The 25,644-nt window shown below is 42.5% G+C and overlaps 1 protein-coding gene across 1 annotated transcript in view; it reads left to right on the plus strand.

Annotated features, from left to right (window-relative positions):
• Window positions 1-25,644, plus strand: part of LOC121080430 (netrin receptor DCC-like) — a 156,059-nt gene that overhangs the window by 48,990 nt on the left and 81,425 nt on the right. The window contains exons 6-8 of the mRNA XM_040578449.1: window positions 12,441-12,582; window positions 15,067-15,177; window positions 20,825-21,019. Coding sequence (XP_040434383.1) covers window positions 12,441-12,582; window positions 15,067-15,177; window positions 20,825-21,019 — 448 coding nt within the window. The remainder of the gene's footprint in view (window positions 1-12,440; window positions 12,583-15,066; window positions 15,178-20,824; window positions 21,020-25,644) is intronic.

Genomic DNA, 25,644 nt, shown 5'->3' on the forward strand with positions numbered 1-25,644 from the left:
TATGTCTTGCATTGGTTTCTTTTTGTTGTGTTGTTTAGTTTTTTTTTTCTTTTCCAGCAGGTCTGTAACTCTGAATGCGGCTTGGATTTCATTCTTGCATCCTTCCAAACCAGTGTGGGTGTGTCATAAAATTGTAATTGCCATAAAGTGCTACTAAAACCCCTTGCATTTGGCACAAAGGTGGGAGAAGGGGTGGCCTGACCCTGCTTTGGGGTGCTCAGCAGCATGGGGGTCCCACACCCAGCACCCCCAGGGTGGGAGCAAAGGTATCCCAGCATCTCCTGTGGCATGGAGCCTTCCCTCGGAGCGCAGGCTCAGCCTGACGTGCTGGAGGGTCCTGTGAGGATGCCAAAGATTTGGAAAATAAAATAAAACTATTTCCAGTCGATTTATTTCTCCACTTTCTGTTGATGCAACTGCTGCTTGTGCCGTTCTGGGAGGATGAAGGTACCTGCAAAGAGCTGTATGTTTACTCTTGCTTCCCTGAGGTCCTTTTGCCCAGCCTAAATGAGTATCAAAACCTGAAATTTCTTTCTTTTTCCATTTAATGACTTTTATGGAATTTTCTCTTGATTGTATATAACCTAAAGTGAGTTTTCTTTGCTTTTCTGTTGCTGTTTTTCCTATTCCGTGTTGATACTGTGGCTATAGCAGTGGGAATAACATTTCTTGTTAATTTGTGTTGTCGAACCAATGAAAAGGGAAGCCGTCAAGGAGTTTTGGATGTTATAAAAATAGCCTTGCCGAAGGGAATTGGTGTGTAGGGGGTTGGGGGAGGGTGGGGTGGTGGTGGTGGTGGAAGTAAAATCCTAAGACAAAAGTTAGCTCCCTAAACCCAAAGTTCAGAACCCATAGCCCTTCTAAAGCCAAAAGCATACGTAGTCCCATCTTTAAAATTCACAGAACAGTCTCTGGAGAATGAAACAATTATAAACCAGCCTATTTCTGGGCTTAAATTCCATTATATTTATGGAATGAAAGTCTGTATTTGTGCTCTTCTAGTGCTCTTCAGATTGTTTGGGTTTGGGATTTGGTGTTTGTTTTTTTAAACTAAGTGGCACTACCAGAGAGTTAGTTTGTATATTTTTTGTTTCCATTTATTGGGACTGAAGTTGGAACAATATCTGAGTGAAGTGAGAAGCATCTCCCTGGGTGGTTCCCAGGGAATAAATTGTCTAATAAAACTTGTCAGGAATAGATGTGTCCCCTGCCCTCTAAGTGATGCTTGAGATGCTGGAGGTTGCATTTTTACACGGGTATAGGATTAAACGGAAGAATAAATGATGCTGATGGTGTGCCGAATTATACAGTTTAGGGGCCCAATCCAGCATCCATCCACTGAAAATGAAAGAGGAAAAATCTGCTTGGCTTTAGGGAATTTTGGTTCGGGAGGTGCGAGGCAGGATGCTGTGCGGTGTGTATTAACCATGGGGTTTCTTTAGATGGTGAAGAAAAATGTATGCAAAATCTGATATTTCTACAGGACCACTTTTTCAAAGCTGCAGCAGTTTGCGTAAGTCATAAAATGTGCTAAATACAGTTATTGTTTTGCTAGTGAGGGCAGATGATGCTGGGTACCTCTTGCCTCACCGGGGGGAAGGAGGAGACTCCATCATCATCTGCAGCAACAGCTGAAGCGCTTCAATTCAGTAAGTCCCTTCTGAACTGCGTATTAAATGCTGTTTGGCTAACTAACTCTCTCCAAATATGCTCACATCCTTTGTATTGGTTTATTAAACTGTTTCCTATATTCCTGTGTACGCTCTAATATATTTACCACTGATCTTTCCTGCGAGTACTTAGTCTCCCGTGTTCTTTCTCTGCTGCCTTTTCATTTTCTCCTCAGTAAAGATTTCATGTACACGCAGCGATATTCTTCACCTTGCTTCTTTTGTCCAAGTTATTTATTGAAATGGAGTTTACAGAGCGTTCACCAGAAGAAATAACATTTGTTGGGTTTGGACACAAGCATGGGAAGCACATGTGGTGCTCACTGGTGGAGCATGCCTAGGGTGGCTGTGGGAGAGGTGTCACCCAGCCCCCAGCAAGCCCCCAGCAGCATCCTCGCTTGCTCCTAGAAACCGGGGCCAGCGCTCCTAAAGAACTGTGTGGTCCCAGTACTGGGGAAAGGAGTACTGGTTCTGGCACTGATGTGGTTTCTCTCTAGAGGGACATTTGTACCAAATTCCTATGTTGTTTCTGATTTGCAAGAGGGTCAGGGAATGAAGACGGCTGGAGGTTATTACCCTTAAATACTAGCCAAAGTCCCCTGGCAGTAGGTGGGCGCCAGGCAGGTGATGCTGCGGTGGAGTTGCTCAGGGCTTCCTACACGTGGGGGCACGGCTGGGGCGTGTTGCCAGGCTTGTTCCTTCTCGCTACGCAGGCAGCCAGGACGCTGGTGGCTTTCTGAGAAGACCTCGTATGTTTTCTGGAAACACCATCATCTAGGAAAGAAGATGAGTGCCGTGAGGGTGCACAAAGTTTGATGGATGGGTGGGATGGTGGGTTTGCTGGGTTTGCTTTCTGTAAGGAGGAGCTCCCCAATCTCACATCTCCTCTTTCTCCGTGCAGAAAGGTTTGCTTGGATGCTCAGGCGTGCGGCAGTAGCTCGGGCTGCTGGGTGGCTGTGGCTCTCAGCCATTCCCCTCGGCATGCTGGAGGCTGCAGGGTGGGTGACTTGTGCGTGTCCACGATGTTCAGGACACTTGGGAGGTCTTAACGCAACCTTAGGAATAAATCAGTTTGGACCTTGGCTGTAAAACTTGCTTTCCAGAATATTCCTCTTTGGGCATAAAAATCACCAACCCCAGCAACATCTGGCAGTTCTTCCCTTCCTTCTGCAGATGTTTCGCTACTTTCTGGTGTCCCTGGCCTTTTTAATAGGCTTATTCATCATCATCATCATCCTCCATCTTTGAGCAGTTCAACCAAAGCTTTAAACCCATTTGTGGAATTTACCTCTTTTTTAGCTGCTTGCTCAGGATCCTGTCCAAATCCCATCCCAGCCCTCTCTCAGTGCCCACCATCGGGCTCAGGGAGCCATTCCAGTGCACGACACATGCTTGAATAGCACCAGATGGTTCCTTTCTCTTCCGAAACTCACTGACTAACCTCTATGCCCAAAATAGCGTCTTTTCTGTGACCAAATTAAGCCTTTAAATCTGAACTACCTGTATGCTTTTTTCTGTCGGAGGCCCAAAGAGATGCTCTCCAGGTTGACAGTGTGTCCTGGGAAGCAGGTACGCTTTGCACTGCTGCGGTACCTCGCCACAACAACCTTCATGCACATTAAGACTCACAAACTTCTGTTGCCATTAACATTTTGCCAGTCTGGATCTGAAAACATGTCATTTGCCAAAAGGAGAGTGTCAGTGGCTTGATATAAAAATAGTATGGAGAATTAGCATCAGGGCTGCAATGGGCTCAGGCAGGGCACGGATGCAGGAACTCCAGCGTGCATCACTCTGTTGCTTATGTTATAACAGGAGGAACCTCCTTTACTGGCTGCAGGAGCATAAATATTTAAGGAACAGGTTTAGGGATGCAGTATTTCATTGTGCTTTTTAGATTTCTTTCTTTTGTTGCTTGTGGTGGTGATGGTGTCTTGTCGTTTGTGCTGATGGGCACGGCGAAAGAGGGAGTTAGGTGCCTTTGACGGGTCTCTGGGCAGCTCCTGATAGCAGCACAGCATCATAAAGACACATGCAGTAACATTATTTAAACCAGAAAAAATATATTTTAAATATTATTGAGATTTTGATTTTGGTCTGAATCTTAATAGCTTAATTATTTTGAAATTATTGTGCCCTTTGCTTTACACACTGTTAATCATGAGGCTCTCAGACAGATATTGTGTAAGTAATCAGTATCAGTATAATCAGTAATTACAGTATAGCCACAACTACAGGTGCTGCTAAGTGCTAATCAATTAAATGAATTTGTAATTGAAAACTTGATGGAAGTATTGATAGTTGCTTTGATCTCTGGACCTGTAAAGTTCCAGTTCGTTTTCTTGTATAGTTGACTGCAGCCCTCTCCAAGTTGGCGTTGTTTAGCAGATGTGGCGAAGGAAGGAGGTGAAATTCAGCCGTGCCTGACCAATCTGAATAAAAATCATCCATGCTGACAGGCGTCTCTCGGCAGGTGCTTTGCTGCCCCTGTACACCTGATGGCAGGGAATGCCATGCAGGCACCTCAGCATCCCTTGGGCAGGGACAGGAGCCCTGCCTGGCCGGGATGCTGCCAGCAGCATCCGTGTCTGTTTGCTGATCGGTATTCCAGGGGTTCTCAGTTCCAGGCACCCCAGGCCACTTGAAAGGAGAGAGAGCATCCTCAGTGGAGGGAGGAAGAACTGAGAGCAAATGTTCATTGTGAGTAACTGTGTCAAGAAAAACGAAGGAATGAATGAAAATGAAAATTTTCATTGACATGAACATTTTGAGATGAAAAGAGAGACATCGCTACAGCTACGGGGATATATTGTAGAGTGGTTTTCCTATTACAGAGGGTTTTTTTCCCAATGAAAACTTTCTAGCCCAACTTTGAATGAGAAGTCAAAGCTTTGAACATTTTCATGAGTACCATGTTCTTTAAAAAAAAAGAGCATTTCAAGCCAATAGTATCTCTTAGTTACTTTAAAAGGTTTTGTTTTCAAATGTGCTTACAAAATCAATAGGGGTTAGTTTTAATTGTATGATGAAATGTGTAAAATTGCCCCAAAATATCTAAAAAGGACTAAATCCCCGCTTTTCTGCTTAATAAAATGAAAAACTGAAAGCAAGGTTTGCCTGCCCTAACTTTGACTTCTAAAACTCCCGTATCTGTGACTGTGTTCATTTTAAGTGTCTAAATGTAGCTCAGAGGAATCTCACCAATTTTGAAACGTTGAAAAATTGTTTTAGATATTCATCTAAGCATATTGTTTTGGAATGTCCGTACGTCAGCAAGCTAAAGAGCACATGGTTGCACTGTACACGATTATTTCCCAAGTCTTTTTTAAATATATAGAACAGAATTTTGGAAGCAGCCATGCCTTAGAAGTTTCTATGTTTGCAGAGAGAAAATGATGACTTTTCTTAATTTATTTTCACACCTCTCTTTGGTGTTTGTTTTGTTCCTTTGCCACTAGAACCAAGGATTTGCCTGAGGTTCCTGACTCTTCCAAGCCTTGTATTTTGTTCTGTTTCATTCTCTTTTGTATTTAAGTTAGTGAAGACACCCAGAGGAGGTTTTATCCTACAGGGTGTTTTTTTTCCCCAGTATATCATGACTATCACTTTTTAAAACTTTATTTTATTTTTTACATCTGTGATGATCAAATGGTTTAAGCATTTGATCATGCAATTTTATATATAAGGGCTGTCTGGAGATGTAGTTCAGAAGAGAAATATTCCCTGAGGAGATAATACTGGCTGAAAAGGTCTTCATACCTTAACAATCCTCCCAATTTTTTTTTCTTCTTCTCTTTTCTTGGGGTGAAAAAAAAGTGGTTTTATGAAACCCCGTGGCTGGGGATTGTAAAAATTGCTCGTATCCAAGGCAACTGCCAACATCCTCGACACGTATTTGTAAATTAATTTGCAGCTTACGTGCTGGTTGTAGAAGGAGAACCCCTTGCCTGTGGGATGGTGGGAGCGGATCCAAGGGGTGGCAGGAGGGGCTGGGAAAAGCCCGGTGCCTTGGTGTATCCCTCGTGCATGTACCATAACAGGGTTTGGATGCTGTTTGCTCGGCCAGGCTCTCTGGTGAGTACAGCTGCAGTCTCGCTGCCAGCCCGGGAAATGAAGCCGTGTGTCCCAGCAGCCGCGTTTCTGAGCCCAGGACTGTGCTGGAAGGCATGGGATCAAAGTCCGGGAATGGCTTTGCTGGAAAGTAAGTCAGTAAGGGTCAGAAAAGAGCAGAGCTGCTTGGAAAAAAATAGATCCAAAACTCATTCCTGCTCCTCACCGTGCAAATCAGCACGTGAAAAATCCCATCATCTTCGACCGCCGATGCTTTCAGCCGTTTCTAGCAGGACTTTGGGCATTCACGGCACATGCTGTGAAATGCTCTCCTTTTTCTTTCCTTGCCCTGGGCCTCCTGTTACCTTTTTTCAAGGCATTTCTGTGTCCCGCCCGGGTCCGAGCTAACACACGGACAGCTGGGAGCCTCAACCACACGGCAGGCAAATAGGTGGTGAACTGCTGATGGCCGGGATGCCACTAGCAAATAACGGAGCTGAGTTTGTTCTCCCAGAGCATTGAAAATAATGGCTTAAAGCCTTTCTAAACAAGGTGCCCTGATTTCATTTAAAAAAAAATTAAAAAATAATCTTACAGGATCTCTGTAGGCTCCAGAGGTCTGACTTCTAAATAGTTTGGACTTTCCTTATAGCGTTAAGTAAGAAGGTTCTGTGCCACCTGCATAGTATAGAAAAAGTTATTTCCTGGGAATTTATCTATTGTGAGAGAATTCACACAGAAAAAAAAAAAAAAAACAACAACAAAAAAAACCCCACCAAAAAAACAGTACAGTATCCTTTAGTTCACTTTGGGATGCTTAATTTCTTGGTAAAATTATTATTTTGCAGTTATACCAGGCTTTAGCACCTCTTACTGTGCCAACGACACGTTGATTTTTCCCTTTTCTGAAGTGCTAGCCTCTTTCAAAGTACACCTGAGGATTAGACATATTTGTTAAATACTGTCTCTTTTAAAATCTCTTCTTGAATCCTACCTGGTTTTCAAAACATACCTGATTTGGGACACAATGCAAGTTTTCTGCAAGCTGTTCAGGTTGTTTAGATGTAATTGTTAGCAGAAATGGAGCCAGAATGCCTCTGAATGTGCAGTTCACCCAGAGGAGATCACTGAGGCCAAGATTAATTAATAGCAGTTAAAAAAGCCATAGTCAGACATTCCCATGGATTCTGGGAAGCGCAGAAAGGCTTGCTCTCAGATGCACGGGACAACTTTCCTAGCAGATCTTGAGGAGCCCTTAGGATGTATCGTTGCGGTGGGTGGTGGCCGGTCTGATGTCCGTAGCCAGGTCCCAAGGGGGGGGGGTTTAATGATGGAAGAGAAGTCAAAGCGGTTGTGACACTTCCTATGCCGTGTCCTGGGGGGTTGTAATGATTTACAACTGTGTCTGGGGCCGTGTGTTGGGGTTTTGGCTATAAGCCTTGCTCCTGACAGGTCCAGCTTCTCTATGCTGGTATTTACATTTTCATTTCTTCAAGGAATCGCAACCTTAGGAGGGGAACGCTTGCCCTCGGGGTGTCTCGAAACCACTGATCCTTGGGAGGGGCTGTGGCATTGCTTTGCTTGCTTTAATTGCTCTTCTCCAGCATATTGAACGTGTGTCACTGCAACATTTGACAGACCTTGGGTATCTTCAGTGCCCATTGCTATTACTAGCAAAACCTGAACAAAGGCAGTGTGTAAGATGTAAAATAGCTCTGCAAAACCTCAAGACGCTTTATGAAAGGACCTAAGCCCATTTTGTTGCATGAAATCATCAGGTTATTAATTTGTTGAACTTTTCCCAACTTTTTACAAATAAGATGTGTTCTAGGTGCTTAATCTACACAAATTCATAACAGCCTTTCTTCTAGCTTTATTTCCCTTCCCTACCTTGCAGTTGGTCAGGCTTTGCCTTTTAACTGACTTAACCTCAGTCATATATATATATATATATGTATGTATATATAAAGAATATAGTTCACCATCAGCTGGTAGGTGGGAAATTTTAACTCATAAAAGTTTTATTTTCCAAAAATACGAAATCTCTGGACTTTGATCCTGGGTAGCACCTGTTGTCCTCTTTAAAGGTGCTAGGAGCTCTGTGAGCCCCATCCCACCCACCACCTCCCACCCCCTCCACCACCTCCCACCCCCTCCCATCCCATCCCATCCCAGTGCTCATTGGCAGCTCAGGCTGTGCCCTGAATGTTTTTACACAGGTGTTATTCCCATTTTGGTTTAGTTTGGCTCCACTTTTCAAGCAGAATAGCCCACCCACCCTTAAGGCATGTGATGGCTTAAAATCTTGGTGAGTTTTTGGAGCCTTCCTCCAGCATATCACTTCAAGGCTCTGTTGTGTCAAAGGTTTGATTTTTGTATCTGGCTGGTTTGATTGTAGATAATTGAACTTTGACTGGGGAAAAAAGCAACCACAGAATGGGCTTAGTAAAGAAAAAATCAGAAGAAAAGCTTATGTGCAGGGACAGAGTGCAACAGAGAAAGTTCATAAAGCAGGTGCTAGTCATCTGCTACTATAACCAAATGAATGTTTGCAAATATCTGTTAATAAATATTTATAATCAGAGGATTATTGACTAAAATGAGCTGACAAATGGTCTTTGCACATCTAGAAACTTTGATTTTCTAAGATTTGTGAGATTTCTGGTGGTTTGCATTTCCAATCCATGTAGAGATAATACCTCAGCTTTTTTTTATTCTACTAAATAATCATGGAAATGGGAAAATGGAAATATCCTGTGGTTTTGGAAACTGCAGGAAAGATGGTAAAGGTTCACCTCAGGTTTGGTTAGAACTCTTGGGGTCAAAGTCTGTTCTCCCTGAAAAGGTTTAGCAAATACAGTTAAACTAGGAGGGATCATGCCACGTAGTTTGCAATCTCTAAAGGACTGTTTTGCAACGTCCCAGGCGTTTGCAGCTCTGAGCCAGGGCTGTGCTGGGTGTGTGAGCTGCTCAGGGTGATTTCTTCACGGTGCATGAAAGGGACCATGTTCCTGTTGAAAAAGGCTTGTTTCAGAAAATGGGAGGTGGCCAGCAACCTTTTACACTACTTTTCCATGTTACATTCCAACCAGGACTAACAGGTTCCTACAATCCCCTTGAAGCTGGCTTCATTTTATGGCTTCCTTAGGAATCCTGGTATAACAGAAAGGAAATATTTTCTTGCTGTTGGTTACCTCTCGGATAAAGCATGAAGGATTAGAGCACTAGTTGTTACTGCTCTCTCTTAAGCAGAAGAAAGGACAAGAAGCCTGTTAGAACCTTAGTCATTGATTTTCCTGGAGCAAAGGGTCACACATTAAGTACTATTGATAAAAAGCATCGTTGTGGTGTCCATGGAGACCAGGTTGAGGTGAAAGTGAACTGTTGCCATTCGAGTGACAACTTTAGGTGGATCTGTAAAGAACCTGCTTTTTCCTCTAATCATAAGGAATATCTTATTTATTCTACTTTGAGCGTTGGATCAAACCCATTACTTCTGAGGGACCTGCTGTGCAGGGAGATGTAGTCACTGTTGACTTCAAGGCAGAGGAAGGGATATTTGGGGTCTCATATTAACTGTTCTGTGCTTGCAGGTGTCACAGCTCCAAGTGCCTGGATGCTTCTGTTGGAACTCGTTTGTCTTTTTAAAAATCAAATTAGTGTCAAGGTTAGGCTAGAAATAGGATGACTGCAATATTTCCTTATATCCCTAAAAGCTATGCATGTATAAAACTCCCAAGTAATTGCACATGTGTAGTACTATGCCTGTGTGCAGCAGGCTTTGTCCTTTGCTCTGTTTGGGCATGTGCTTGGATACGCTTGGAAAACTTGCTTGGACACTGTCAGCCTTATGCCGGTGTGCCCTTCCTTTGGGAGCCTTCAGCGTTTTCTCTGCTCAGAAAGGTAGGACCAATGCTGCGTCATCATGGTCCCACATGGAGCATCCCTGTGCAAGGCTCATGCAACCTTATGGTGAAATGGCTTGAGAGGGACCGGAGCCATTCCTGCTCCAGTTCCAAAGTCATTATACCATCCATCAGTCTTTTAAATGGTTTCTGACTGGCCCCATCGAGGGGTTAAACCACCCCAGTGGCAGATCTGTTGCTTGAGTATTGTTCCATTTGCAAGAAAGTGTTTGTTTGGCCTGGAGAACCCTTCCTCGGAACGTGTGCAACCAACGCTCTTGCTGCCTCTCCTGGAGGGCAGCAAATTGTCTTGGGGCCTCCTAGATGTTTCAGCTGACACGCAGCTCAGCGATCTTTTTGTTTGTTTGTTTGAAATAAATTGACAAAATGGAGCCTGTGGTTTGGAAAAAGATGGTGGACCACCCAAAGGTCCACTCAAATGTCTGGGGCATCAGAAGGTCTTTGGAAGCATGGGATTTCTTTCAAAATTCACTTCTGGCTTCTATCAGCTGATTTAGTGGTAAATTTTCTGTAAGCTGCACCTTTGGGTAAAAGTTGGTGTTACTGCACTTTCCGGACTGAGAGACCAGTGTGATTTGTCCATTCTGATGGGATTTTTGAATCCACAAATCATTCCTGTAGCCGTCCACCTGCATGAGCTGTGCGACAGGTCCCTGGAAGCATTCCTGTCCCTCCAGTTTTTTATTGTTCCTTCTTCCATTCGTTTTTTTGTTCATGGATGGGGGCAGCTGGGGTGACAGAAGAGTTTTCTTGTTGCTCTTGGAAGGGGCAGGGGAAAGATGGAGTTGTTCTTTCTTCCTCTGGGAAAACATCCAAATGCTCTGCTTTCTTCTCTGCCTGGGAAATGGGGTGATCAAAGTGTCTTATCATAGCTGGGCTGGAATATCCACAGGTGCTGAGTCCCCGTGGTGGGAGTGTGGCTCAGCATCGTGCGGAGATGGGAAGAGTTGGGAGTGCAGCGGTACCAAACATTGCATTACCTGTAGATGTCCCCAGAACTGTCAACAGAAATAGGTTTTAAAGGCGCTTTCTGGGTGTTTGCAGTCTCCCATAAACATTTTATATGTAGGCAATTTCAATATGCAAAGTGACCAACTACAGTTTTAAAACAGTCATGCTCTGCTTTCAAAACTGGAGTTTGTTCTGCCCTACTGCAAAAACCTCAGCGTTATTTCACTCAGCAATGAAAACTCAAAGTATTGATTTTGAAATGTATAATTGATTGTAACAATAAATCACTGGGAAGTATATGTGCAAAATTGATTTTTCTATTGCAATAATTAATTTGATATATGCTTTAACGTATTTATGCAGGGCCTAAACAACTCAATAATGGTAACAAATTGTGTTTGGTCAAGAACTATCCACTGTGATGCGGTTGACTTCTTTTTGTCTAAAAATTTGTAAGACGGTGCTGTAAGAGATGGTAGAGATACAATCGCGAGAAACCTGTAGTACCCTGAATAGCTCGTATTGCGCTGAGTGAAAGTACTCCAGGATCAGAGACTTGGAAGGAACAGCTGGTGCCCAGATTGTTTTAGCAGAGAAACATTTATATACGATATCAGCTGTCTTATCAGTCCAGCTCAGTAAATCTGGTAGTTTTGCCTGGACAAATTGATAGAAACTGCAGTAAAGAATAGAATGAATAGACATATGGATGGACATGATATGACGAGGAAGGATCAATTCAGCTTTTGTGGCAGAAAGCCCTGCTTCACATGCCTATTAAAATCTTTTGACTTTAAGAAAAAATAAAAAAGGAATCGTTGAGCACGCAGGCAAGGAGATCCAGTTGATATCCTTGGCTCAGGTTTCCTAAAGCCTTTTGATAAGATCCCTCACAAAAGGCTCCTGAAGAAAGGCAGTTGCCGCAGCGTAAGGAAAAAGATCCATTGGTGATAAGGGAGTGATGGTGGTGGGGTTCATGGGCAAAGGGACAGGGTTGAGTGGAGAACGGTGGCTGCAGCGCGGCACAAAGCTGCCGGGCACGGGGAGGAAGAAGAAGGTGACAGGACTGGCCACGTACATGGACTGGCTTCTGTGTCATGGTGATAAAACTCGTTCAGACCTTTCTGCAAGGAGAGCGGTGGCAGAGACGGGTGGCTGGCCACATAGGGGACGGTTTCGGGTTGGGCTGTTCAGCCGAGGTGAGATCCCTTGTACAATCCAGCAGGGAAAAATAAGCGGTGGGTCTTGGTTAATTGTGTTGCTGCTGATGCTGCCCAATGAATGGCTCCGTGGAGATGCTCGGAAGTGTTGGGATCGGCAAGAAGTTTATTCCCAGAAGGTTTGACTCTCTTTGCATCGATATAACTAGGGTGTGGTAATGTCTCTGAACGTCCGTGGAGTTAAAATGGGACGGAACTGTTGTTGCTGCTCAGGCTGAGATCTCTATCCTACCGTCAACAAGAGGCACGTGGAGCTCGAAAGCGAAATGAGCCGCAGCGTCTGCTCAACACCAGAGCTGGTATTTCTAGTGTCATAGGTATTCCAGTGACCTGGTGAAATGAAAAATTCCTGAAAAGGGAAAAAAATTTCTGTATACATCCATTGTCTGTATAGCCATCCACTGCTAGAGAACGTACACTTTGCTTTACACCACTGTGAAAGTGTCTAGATCCGATTTGGTTTTCTTCCCAAAATAACAGCTTATTTGAATACATGTTGCTATTAGAAAAACAGCCTTTTTCTTTCTCCTTTTTTTTTTTTTCCCCTCATTCATTTAATGTGCTTTATTTCTGTTATTTCTTTGGGGGGGGGGGAATCAACAATAATATCTCTTCTTTTACAGAGCATCAAAGTTAGCTGGTTGCCTCCACCGCCAGGTACTCAGAATGGATTTATTACGGGCTATAAAATCCGACATAGAAAGACTACCCGCAGGGGTGAGATTGAAACACTGGAGCCAAACAACCTCTGGTACTTGTTCACAGGTGAGTGTTCACATGGTACAGCCTTGCAAGGTTTTGATGAATTAAATGCTTTGGGAATAAAATATACTTGCACTTCAAGGAAACATTGATTTCTTTGCTGGCAGGTAGCATTTATTGTGTTGTACAAAGACAGCCTTTATGGTGCTCTTCTTTTTTTTTTTTTTTTTTTCAAACCAATTTTTTCCTTAATATTTTTACCATATGTTTGTCTCCTGGATTTTGTCATTAATGAATTTGAAGCTGAATTTTTCGCCTCCAGTATCTTAAGCCTCAGTTGTTGGGTTGTTTTTTTTTTTTTTGAGCACTCAGCCAACATCATCTATCTTCTCCTGGGTGCAAAATTATCAATTTCCTTGGATTTTCAATGGAAAATACCTCCTCACAGAATAAAAAGGACAAGAGTAGATCATAGAGAAACTATAATTGCGAAGAATGAAAGCAGCCAGGTGAGGATCGTAAGGGTAGCAGTGAATTCTGGTAGGTGAAAATTAATTTCAGCTGGGTTCTTGCATTGTGCCCAAGACAGAACTGAGAAAGCAGCCAAAGCATCAAGGGGGACAATTAAACTGTCAAAGTCAGTGGCACCTTTGCTACTGAATTCAGCATAACCATGATTGCACCTTAGATGACCTACTTTATGTTTACTTTCAGGTGTAAAGTGCGGTTTGTGAGAATCAGAAGTAATTTTATATTGCAGAAGAAATAACCATGTGCTGGTTTGGAAGGAAAAGCAGCATCTTATTAAAAACTGAAATAAAAGCAAAAGGAGAGCGTTTTTATGACCAAGACCTTAAATACTGAAATCTCATCTTGGTCATCTCACCTAGGCTCGTGCCAAAGTTCCCCCCCCCCCCCCTCCCCCGGGACCCCTTGTAAAGGCTTCATCACTAGTGGCTGCACGACAGCCAAGTACTTTCTGGGGAGGGATAGCGTGCTGAGCACATTTGGGAGGTTGGAAAGGATCTGTTTTCTGGCAGATCAAGTAGAAATCATGATGGAAGCTGCTCAGATGTTTTGAGTCGCTGCTGCTCTGATGGCTTAGAGGAGAAACCATAGCGATGCAAAGTGCCAGAGTGAAGGCAGGGACCTCCGCAGCTCCATCCCTGCGGATCTCTGCGGATCGTGCCCTTGGCGAGGGAGGAAAGCTGCGGTAGGTTAAAGCCACTCGGAGCAGAGCAGATGAATCTCTCTTGTGGTAGATCCCCACGTCCTGAGCAAAGTCTTGCCTTCACCGGAATTATTCTGGGCTTGAAGAGCTGCGGGAGCCTGGGTGGGAGCATGGGCTGCAGGCAGCCCCAGCCCTCCCCTCCCTGCAGCCCCTGAAGTGTTTTGGGTTTTTTGTTGGTTTTTTTTACAGAGTTTGGGAATACATATTTTGGGAAAGCAATGAAGGCAAATAGCCAGACCTTGTTACTACTTTCCGCACACGTATATTGCGCTTGCTGGAGACCAAGCTCCATGGCTCTTGTAAATGGACATTTTAAATATTAACATGGAGGCACTTGACATTGTGGCGGCAATGCTGTTGGGTAGGGAGGTGCTTTACAGGATTAGTAAGAACATCTGCAATAGCAAATGAGTTTAGAATTCCAAGGTGGGCTTTTAAATAGCCACTATCAATTTTAGAGTAGGCTTCCATATCAGCGAAATGTTAAACTGTTTTTTTTTAATTATGAGCGTTCTTCTCCAGAGAATGTTTGCAATTAAATGAAACATGTTTTTTTCCTGTGCTTCATGGTCAGTATAGACTGAGGAAAAAGATAAACTTATATCCCCACCTCGGGGACTTGGAAGTCTTGTGGCATGTTCAGGAACATTGCTGTAATTGTTTTCTGATGGCTTTAGCCACAGAGGGAAAATGTCTCTTTCTGAATTTGTACTTATTTCACAATATTGATAAGACTTTGTATTTTTTATTTTTATTTTTTTTTGCCTGAACTGTGTGCTCTGAAGATTAATCAGGAGCACTGGAAAGCAAAATGCTCTTCAGTTGCTAACCTAGTTCCTAACCTGCAAATTTTATGCAGAAGGAGAGTGTATACCTGCCTTTCCCTGCATGTTAAAAGCCGTGAGCTGGTTTGGTTAAGCATGCAATTAATGCCTTAGTTATGCAAAACAATTTTTCATTTCTCTACTAAGCAGACTTCCATTCATTTTTGTACGTATGTATGAAACACAGCCAATGGGATTGACAACCCAAAATTAGTCCTGGGCCGGTACAGCCTTCATGCAATTCTTAATGCCTATATCTGCATGTCTATTTTATGTGTATCTATGTTTTATATAGATATATATGTATTTCTATATATTTCCTTCCATGTAGCAAATCCAATGGACTATTACTAGAGATTTCATTTTACTCAGTCTGTTGCAAACTCTGGTATCGTCATTAATTTCTTTTCTTAATCTTCTTCTTTCTGTATTATTTTTATTTGGTTTTTTGGGGGTTTTTTTTGTTTGTTTTGTTTTGTTTGAATTAAACAGGACTTGAGAAAGGAAGCCAGTACAGTTTCCAGGTGGCTGCCATGACGGTGAATGGGACAGGACCCTCCTCAGACTGGTACACAGCAGAGACACCTGAGAACGATCTCGACGGTAAATGCATCTTTTAAAAGTGGTTGTCTCCCAAAGCCTTCTAGCTGAGGGGTGTCACTGCGGATGTCACCCCAGCCCAGGTTAGGGTGGGATGCCCGGGCTCTAGACACCCACCAGCAGATGTTCTCTTAACGCTCCCGGGTCCCATATGCCATGAATTGTGTTTCTCTGTCATCACTGGGACCAAGGAGTCAGAAAACTTCATGGAAATAATTCCCTGCCAGAATTTAGCTCCTGGCAATTTGCAATAATACAGCAAAGTGAATCAGTAACTTCATAAATAATAAACAGCATCAATCAAAGAAACAATGAAGACAATGCCAACAAGCCTAACAATTCACCAAGCAAATATTCCAATAGATCAAATCCTGTTTGCCAGCCTTTATTTGCAGATGTTAGAAATGCAGGTTGGCAGCGAAGCTGCATAATTAGTGAAAGATGACAGGATGCAGATACCTGGAAACTGTGGACTGTACAAATCGGTGCAGATGCTGGCACAAAAGGGAAGAAAAACACTGGAATTTAAGTGTGAGATAAAATGACTGGAATATTTGAAGTAGTAAAGAAATAAAAGGAGAGTAATGAAAAAGTCTACCTAAAAAAAAAATTAAGCAGAGTGCAAATCAAATGGGACAAAGAATCTGACAGATGGAAGCCATGGCAAAACTACAGACAATCCCTAAGAAGCAAATATGTAGTAGAAAGGAGATGAATAGAAAATAAAAGGAAACTGATGAAAATTGCTATGATTTTTTTGAAACAAAATAAACCACCTAAAAAGGATCAAAGGCAAACCAGATGAAAGAATCAATAAATAATCAGTTTAAATGCACCATACTACTTGATGGTGCCTTTCTTTTGACTGGCTGGATTTCCTTAGGAGCTCAAAATCTTGCAAATGGAAGAATTTCTGCCTTTCGCTATATCCAACTGCAATTTTCCAGCAGACCGGGAGGGACTGCAGTGCGTGGCATGCAAAAATGGGAGACCCAGTCCCTGTGGTTTCTCATCAAGGTTGTAAAGCAGAGGTGATGCTTCTAGGTGCTTCGTAACTATACCAACGGGGGATGACTCACCGCGGTGCGTGATGCTCTCTTTCTCATTACACCGTGGCTGGTCGGCACTTTGAGGAGTGCTGTTGTGAAGGTGTAAAATTTTTCACTGGCAGGAGTAAGAGAGAAATTGTGAATGCACCGCAGTGTGGAAAAAGAAAGTAATGCATTTGAGTGTGTTCGTTTTGATTTGTGTTTAGTTGACACTGTTACCGAAATCTCGGAATGAAAAACTTATTGACACCAATGTGATGTAGATAAGCAGACACTTCTTTATTAATGGCCGGGTGCGTGAGCGAGTCCTCTCACGATCAACGCACGCCAGGTCTCAAAATCAGACACCATATATAGAACTTATTCATACATATTCATTAAGTATTCATGCATAACCATGATATTTCCTGTAAATCATTAACATATTCTCCTCCTATATCCGATTCTGCGCAGTAGAGCTTAGAAAGGTCTAGAAATGGGTCTGGGGTACGATTTGGGTAGGTGGTATATGAGTCGGTGGTCGCGATCTCCCCCTGCCGGAATTACCTTTTACTAAAGTTCACGATTTCTTGGCAGGTAACTACAAGCTGTTCCAGTCGACTCTCCCCAGTTTCCATTAATCTCATATTCTGACATTTCAATACACCTCTACATACAGAAGACTGGTCAAATATAAAGAAACCTTTCAAACCCTAAAGTGATTACCTAAATTTTAACAATGGTTCTAGCCCCTTCTTCTAGCCTTGGTACAGGATGTACAGAAGATCTCATAGCAGCTTTTACTGTGCAACTATAAGTTTCATTAAAAATATTTCTTATCCTTCTATTTTTCAAGTTTATAAAATGATTTTATAAAATCAATTAATCAAATAAAGTCAATCAATCTTAACTTATTAACAAATCGATAACAACACTACGTTCCTTTGAAGTTTCTGTGCCCACGTACACATGTGCACGTGAAGAGTTTAATCGAGCCATCGCAGGAGACACACAATGTGAATAAACCTGGGCAAAGCGGTTTTGTTCAGGTATTGTGCTGCCATGCGCTTGCATTTGCAGTCCGATGAATTATCCTCGTCAAGCTGCAGCAGCCTGATGCTGGGAATGCACCGTGTTGCGTGCTAGCTGCAAATGCTTGGAAAAGCCAGTTACACCGCATCCTGCATGTGTCAGCTAACCAGGGAAGGGCTGGAGCACAGGCTGGTAACTGCAATTCCCTCTCTGCTGCTGTGACGAATGCAGCTTCTTTCGCTGGCATCAGCAACACAAAGACGAACGCTATCCTTGAGAACATCGTCAACTCCCAACGGATATTCATTTTAATTAGTGTTTTGGGTTTTTTTTAAGTGATTAGAAATCCAAACAGAGCTGCTTCTTCAAGGTTCCCTAGAAAGCTCGCGTTCCTTTACTGACAGCTGGGAAGGTTTTAAATATTTATTTTAAGCCTCTAATTTTATCCTTTAAAAAGAAAAAAAAAATACAGAAAGCAGTGCTTTCCCTGAAGGGTCTGTTTTAAATAGCTTGAGCAAGGATGCAAGAGAATCTCTGATCAACTTAGCAAAGGTATCCTCCAGGAAAATGGGTTTAGGATGCTTGATTTCTGACTACTGCATTGAACAGATGGAAGCTGTTATACATATTAGGTAGTGATACAGTTCAGCTTCAGCTCTAAATTAGTGCTTTAAGAGCATGACAAGCTATACTGTTATTCATACTGTAATTTCTCCTGAAAAGTGATTCAGGAAATATGGGATGAGTAGAAAGTACCTTGACTTTGTGAAACGTACGTCTTTGAATGGCTGAGGAAATGGCTAAAGTGACCCAGATGTAAAGCATTTCTCAAGGTTGGCAGTGGAATTAGGGAGCTTTGAGTAGTGCTAAGTGCAGTATTCCCAGGATGGAAGGCGTGGGCACTGACGCTGTCACCCAGACACCCAGCGAAGGGCTGGGAGGCACACGTGGGCAGCGTGGCACCCCGGGAGGAGATGGCATGCCAGTCAGTGACATGGAGCCTCAGCTCCCCTTTCCTGGGAGCCAAGGTGTTTCTAAGGGAGAGAGTAAGGAATGCAGCACCAAGGAATCTGGTTTGGTGAGTCGATCCACCGGGGAGCTGTCTTGTGTGCCAGGGGCTGGTGGGCACCCACAGCTCATGTCTCCCCGTGGCTGACAGGTGCCCAAAGGTGCCCCTACGTGGGACCTGGTGCTGGACTCCTGGTGCAGTTAAGAGGGGGACCCTAAATTTGGCTCACTTGGGACTTCAGATGAAGAACTTACTTCATGTAGGAGCATTCCCTGTGGAGATTCCCGCTGGATCTCAAGGTCGCTTCTCAGAACTGGTTCTGGCATCGTGTTTATACCTAGGAGAAACAGAAGTGAACATGTTGGTCTGGAATGGCAAGGACATGGCCCGGCAAAGGAAGCAGAAATATGGGATGTATGTTTTGATAAAGAGTTTTGCTCCTGGATATCCAAGTGCTGGGACACCAAAAACCAGCAGAGCCATCCAAAGGCTGGATGGTCCAGTTTCCTGAAGAATTTATGGATTTAGATGGTTGGCTGTGCGTTGTGTTTGGCAGAAGCCCTTACTGTGGAAAATGCGCTTGTTGTAAAGGGATCCAAAAAATAAGTTTTTTTGGGGGGGAAAAATAGTTGCTTCTGACATTTAACTTTGTGCTTTGGCATGTGAACTACACGACACAAATTCTAAAATTCAGAGCTGTTTCAGAATAAGAAAAATGTTTTTTTCCCAGGATACATTTGAAAGTAGAGCTAAAGATAGTGTAATTAAAATTGCTTTATACAGAAAAGTGAAGCAAAAAAAAAAAAAAAAGCATCTTCAAAAAATAGCTGTGTTTAGGAAACATCAATATTCAAAGAATAGTTCAAAATGTTTTCCAGCCCAGCTTCATTTGAGAGACTTAATTCACAAGAAGGGTCCAAGAAGTTAACCTGCCTTTTGCTTTTTGAAACAAGACATCATGATGTAGCTCTGAAATGCACGACTCGCGTATTGGAATTGTTTGAAATAAAGAATATGAAATGTTTGAATAAAGTAGTTTTAACCTAAATGGCTTCCTAGAGGTATCTGTACTGCAGTTAAAATCTCTGTGTTGTGTCAGATGTAAAAATCATCATCTGAAGGCAATCGATTCCTTGAATGCTCTGATCTCCTTTGCTGCCTGAGAACTGCTGCCTTTAGAAAGTTGGAGGAATTGCGGTATTGCCATGTTATCCAGCTTCTCATTGCAAGGCATTAAGTTGTTATTTTCTCTCTGGGGCTTGTAAGAAATGCTTCTGTCATTTGTTTTTCAAACAGCACTGCTCAAGAGTAGCTGCTCACGTAACTTTTGCTTGGGCATTAAAACAAAGTTTGGGAGTGAAGTTGGGGGGAAACGGCAACTTTCCCTGACTTGCAGTGGCACTGCTGGTGCAATCTCTTTCTTTTTGTGAGTAGCTGCTTTTCAGTGAATTTTCTTCGACCCATGCTTTGCAGTTTTAAGGAGTTGAGGGCAAAGGACGTCCAAAGTGGCTAGGTGTTTCGGAGCGGTAATGTATGAAGCGGAATTCTCTGAAGGTGCAACAGGTTTTCAGAGCGCTCTAATGTGTTCATCGAAATTCATCTGAAAGCCCCTAAAATGCCAAGGATGCATCTACGACACTGGTTATTGAAAAGTGTTAATTCTTCTTTTCATTACCTTTTTCCAAGGTTTACAGTGGGAATGCTTCACAACTGCAAAGTGTCTTTTGTTGGAGTTTACCTCATTTTATAGTCTGTTTTTTCTACCCTGTCCTTGTTGCCTTCCGCATAAGCTTTCATCTATTATATTGCAAGCCTTTTTATTGGGGAAAAATAGTAACTTGTCTTTCTGCTCTCAAAAAGACAAGCTACTGTGCAGCTCCTTTGAAGAGACTTGTGATATGGTAGTTATCGAGTAAACTCAAACAAAAGGCATTTACTCATCTAACCTTTACAGTAAAAATAGGCTTGTAGAAGGGGAAACAGACTCCAAGTGGTTAATTACTACTTATAGGAACACCTGTAAATTAAATATCTCATTTTGATTATTTCATTTGTGAAATGTTGGTGTATGATTTAAAGCAGCTTCAAAGCAAGAGATGCATGTCCGAGAGTTAAATTCACTTCTTGTTTTCTTGGGAAAGAGACAGATCACTGCCAGGATGTACTAGTGCATCGCTAACAAAGTAAAACTCGTTAAATAATCTGTGAGCACAGAACAACTCACGCACTCAGCTGTCAGGATCCTGCTGAACTTGCAAATAGACCAGGGAAAAGAAAAGTTGTCTTCCTAGGAATTCTTTTGCAGGTCATCTTTCATTTTCCTGCATCATTTTAAATCTCTCCCAGCCTTGTGCTAATGATGGAACGTGCTAGGAGATGCTCTGTTGAAAATAGGGGGAGGCGTATCGGTGCTCTTGGAAGGGAAGGATGTAGCTCACGTGAAATTGCATGTAAGCTCTGCATGTAACTCTGGGGTACCTGCTTGGGGATTTTTTTTGTGCAAATATTTTCATCTAAATGCAAACCTTGAGTAGAATATTAATTTATGCTTTCTTTTTTTTTTTTTTTTCTCACATCCCAGAATCTCAGGTTCCTGACCAGCCAAGCTCTCTTCATGTCAGGCCCTTGACAACAAGCATCGTCATGAGCTGGACTCCACCACTGAACCCAAACATTGTCGTCCGCGGGTACCTCATCGGCTACGGTGTAGGCAGTCCGTACGCTGAGACCATGCGGGTGGACAGCAAACAGCGTTATTATTCCATTGAAAATTTGGGTAAGTGTTTTCATTCATTTCATTTCATGAAAAGAGGTTCCTTTGAGATTCCACTGCTTTTGTAGGTTTATTTTCAGGCTATGACCGGTGCTTCCTTTACATGTTGCTTTCTTAGACTGTTTCTGCATTCCCTTTTCTGTTTGCTCTTACCTTCAAAACACTGGATACTCTCAAACATGTGAAATCTCTTTGATCAAATCCTCATTTGATTCAGGAGATCTTATTAAGTCATGTGCCCCTAATACTAACTCCCACTTGTGCAGAGAGTCGGACCTTAAAGATGTTATTCCCGGGGCTGGCCCTCCCAGGTTTGAAATTAATGGCAATCGCGAAACTCCTATTTTGTGTCTGTCAAAATGTGTCGAGAGAGAGAGGGGGTTATTCATTATTCATGGCACAGCCTCTCCAACAGTTCACCTAAGTTCTCAGCATGGTACGCAGGGACCTGGATCCTTCCAGTGGTGACGGACCGTTCTCCAAGCCCTGGGAAAACGGTTCAGAGTTTAAAGGATGTCAAGAAGTATAATGGTTTCCTTGTTGTTTCTTCTTTAGCGCTTTTATTCCAGGTAAAAATGGTAAATTTTCTGCTTTGTAATCTGGGAACGATGAGCTATTACAGGAAGATTCATTAGCTTGGTACGTTGTTGGGGACAGAACTCCAATGTCTGAGGATGCTTTGAGTTGGAACGTGTGATTTGTAGCACCGTGCAATGGCATCGTCCAACCTTTTTGCTGTTTCCTTGGGGAAACCTGGGGAGTAGAATAAATTGGTTTTACTCTGACTTCATCAAACAGCTTCTCTCTGTCCAAATGTCTTCTGTTGTGACGGAGGTGTTCGCCAAGAGGCATACATATACACTCCCAAATATTCAGTGGGTTCTATGGGAAAAGGACGGTTTGATACTGTTTGGTGCAAGTGTGAAGTTATTATGCAAAATGGAAAGATGCCTGGCTGGAATATGGAAGAAATTGTGTAGAATATAAAGATAAAAGCTATTACTAATGAATGTGCGTGTCTAATAACTAATGGAGGGGATTAAATGCAAAATATTTTTTTTAATTCCAAAAGGGGTTTAAATTCTTCCAAGCCTCTTTTAAGTTGTTTCATATCTTTAATGAATTTTCAGTTGAGTCTTTCACCACTGTTTACCCAGAAGTATTAGAAAAGAAAATTATATGGACAGAGCTATCAAAGCCAATGTGCTTATCCTTCATGTATGAAATGACCAGTGAGTATATTTGCTCACAGGACCTCTGGTAGCCACTACCATCAAGTAGAAGATATGCTAGAAATGACTGGCAGATACAAAAGCCTTCTCATAGGGTAGTGACCCTTGGTGTTTGTGGAAAGCTGATGGTATAGTGCAGCTATCAGAACTGTTTCTATAGATTAAATTAAATATTCTTGGCTGTGCTGGCAGATAGAAGAACATAGAAGTCCAGCAAGTCAGGGAGGGTGTTTCACTTAATATGCTTTAATTACAGAAGTAATACTCAGACATTTAGAAAATGCAAGAAACTGTTTTGAGCCTATCGAATGTTTATTTATAAATAATTCGGTCACTGAAATCAATTGTTGGGTTTTTTTTGCTGAACACCCTCCAACAGACTGAGGTTTCATGAAAGTTATTGATTATTCAAAATGAAAATATCTTTTCATGGTACATGTTTTGGTTTGACTGCAAATATTCCAGATGTGACCAGTGTAACTTAATTGTTATTGTCCAGATGAGCCTCATGCATCTGGTCTCTAACCGGGTAAGGATGCAAGCACTTTGGTCACAGAGCTTGACGTGCACATTTGAAATTCGACTTCTCTGAACGTTCACATGTACAACTCTGAAAATCAATTTCTATGAATAATTGTTCTAATTAAATGCCATTGTTTGAATATCTACAGAAAAAGAACCCCAGAGGGATGTGACCAAGTGCCCTGAGAAAGCTTTTTAAAAATTAGAACAGTTGCCAACATTTCCTATGTTATTCACCCACTTTATTTGAAACCATTACAAGAAAATTACACAAAATGATGAGACATAATTCTTTTCCTAATAAAAGTACTGCTTTCAGTAAGGTTATGAGTCAAAATGTGCTTCTGGCAGGAATGAGGGGGAAAAATATTTCCTAGCTGTTATATGAACTCATTCCACCTGTTGTAAAATTTCCTATGAAACCTATGCCCGAGCAGTAACGCTACCTTAAATGTAATATGCAAAAGCAACGATGAAGTCTGATATGTAAATAAATGGTGAGCTTCAATGAGTTTTTCTCTCCCCTCCAAAGACCTCATCCCTTTTGATCCACGCAGCTTTCTGTGATTGCTTCCTCTCGGTTCCCCTGCTCTCCTCTGGCTCATTAGAGACTGCGGACAGGTTGCCCCACTTCGCCTCGATTCACTCTGTGATGTATCTCACCAAAAAATTGGGGGTTTGCAGCTTCCTGAGGTTCCCTGCAGTTCTTTTTATTGGTCCTTTGTATGCTCTTTCAAAGCACACTGCAAACCTACGTATCATTTAGATGCTGGAGCGGTAGAGACTTCCATTAAAGAGCAATCGGATTTGTTTGACATCAGCTGCCTTTCAGAAATCCTGCCTGGCTCACATTTCCAGTCACCATTTTCGCATGCCGATGCCAAACCAAATAATCCAGGTCCACGTTGGGCTTTATTTTACTTCTATAAACTCGTGCTGTAGTCCCGAAAGAAATGACAGTGACAAACTTCTGAGTTAAAACTAGTGCTGTGCCAGGTTGAGGAGGGATGCAACACACCCCAACGCCATACGCGTGCATGTACGTGCATGCCTGATCTTTTTCCTGGGAACACTTTTTTTTTTTTTTTCTCTGTGCACAAAAGCACCTCCTGGACATCTTCCCAAAGACTTTAAAATTCAGAGATTTAGAAGAGGGATGCATGTAGGTATTGAAAGTTGAAGCAAACAGGCTGGCTCAATGGCTTTATTCCCTTCCCAGCATCCGCGATACGGTTGCCCTGGAAATTCCTGCCTTTGCGATCCCCTTTTGTCTGGCAGTTGCGATAGGGTTGCTGTAGCAATTCCTGCTCATTGGATACGTAAGGCTGTGGTTGCCCCTTGCTGATATTTGTGTGGGTTTTGTTCCTCCTTCCTGGACTTGTTTGTGCAGCTGCGAGTCATTGCTGGCCGCTGCCACGCATGCCCGATGAGCATGGGTGGATGGTTGGGTACCGGTGGTATAAATGTCTGGCACTAGAGGCGTCCGTTGTGATTTCTATTTTTATGCAGAAAAAAACCCTATAATTCTAAAATTCAATCCTAAATTACTTCTTGCTGTCGTGAAAGTGGAGTCAGAAACAAGCCTTAGCGCATGCTTTGAGCTCAGGGCTGGTTTACCTGCTCTGCTGTAGAGGAGATGGTAGCTTCACTTGTGGATGTGGTATGTCAGCATTTGGTGGTGAAAGCTTTGTGACATGATGGAACTAATGGCAAACTCTCAGTCTGACTCTCTGGACTGCTTATTTGACCCAGCCTCCAACGTTTAACATAGTTCAGCCCATTCAGCAGCTCTGTCACCTAATGGCTTCTCCCTCTTGACCACGATGGGTGTTTGTAACGGTAACGTAGCCGTGGTGTACGTTGTTACACTTTGGGATATGCCATTCTGGAGCTGATGATGAAGTTCCAAAGGTCTTTGCACCTTCAATCTGCTGCTAATGCTAGATGAGAAATGCTTTCTGTGTAGTTCTTACTGGTTTGGGATGGGAGTCAGATGTTGAAGTCTCTTTAGAAATCCTGTTAGATGCTTCACTGCACCTTCGTAATCTGAAATAAACTCTGCTGGAAGGAACAAGGCTTGGAAGCGATGGACGATCTCCTTACAGAGAACACCCATACAGGTGGGATGGAGACCTACACGCTCACAGAGTGGCCTCCTTTTTCATTCCTGCCCTTACTATCAGTGATGTAAGTGTAGCACCAATAAGCACGAGTCGTATGGCAGCTTTGCATCATGTTTCAGGTACTTAATTGATTACTTCCTTCAAGCCAAACTTTTTTAATGCCTGAATCAGCCTGTACCTGAGCTGTTACCAGCACTTACCTGAGTAGTACACTTCAGCTACTGAGTAAATCACTTCAAAAACATGAAGAAAAGTGGTCGATCTTTCATAATAGTGATTGAGAACTTTATTCTGTGTGATGATCATCTTGAATACAACTATATAGAGATAACACTTGTACTCTAGAATGAATTAGAGTGATTTCCTTATGATTGAGTGGTCATATTGCCTTGGAGACACTCTCCCCAGGTGCAGAAGAATATAAGAATATCCAGAGACTTCAGCTTTGTCAGTGAGGAATTTGTTGTATTTTCTGTCTGCAGCCTATGAAAGATATTTGATGTCAGTCTCATAAATTTCAGGAGTGAGCATCCCCTGCTCTCACTCAGCCTTTGCTGTGACAGAGAAATCAGTGCTTGACTGACTCTCAAATGAATAATTTTAACGAGAGACCCTGCTTCTAGTAAACCACTTCATTTCCTTTTTTTTTTTTTTTCTTTTTAATAATTTTAAATTTTTGCTTGTCATTATAAATGGCAAGTTATTGGCTGGTTAGTGGTGGTTTAAACAGTCTTGGAAAATTCACAGGTGC

The sequence above is a fragment of the Falco naumanni genome, chromosome W (assembly GCF_017639655.2).
Source record: "Falco naumanni isolate bFalNau1 chromosome W, bFalNau1.pat, whole genome shotgun sequence".
Taxonomy (NCBI): Eukaryota; Metazoa; Chordata; class Aves; order Falconiformes; family Falconidae; genus Falco; species Falco naumanni.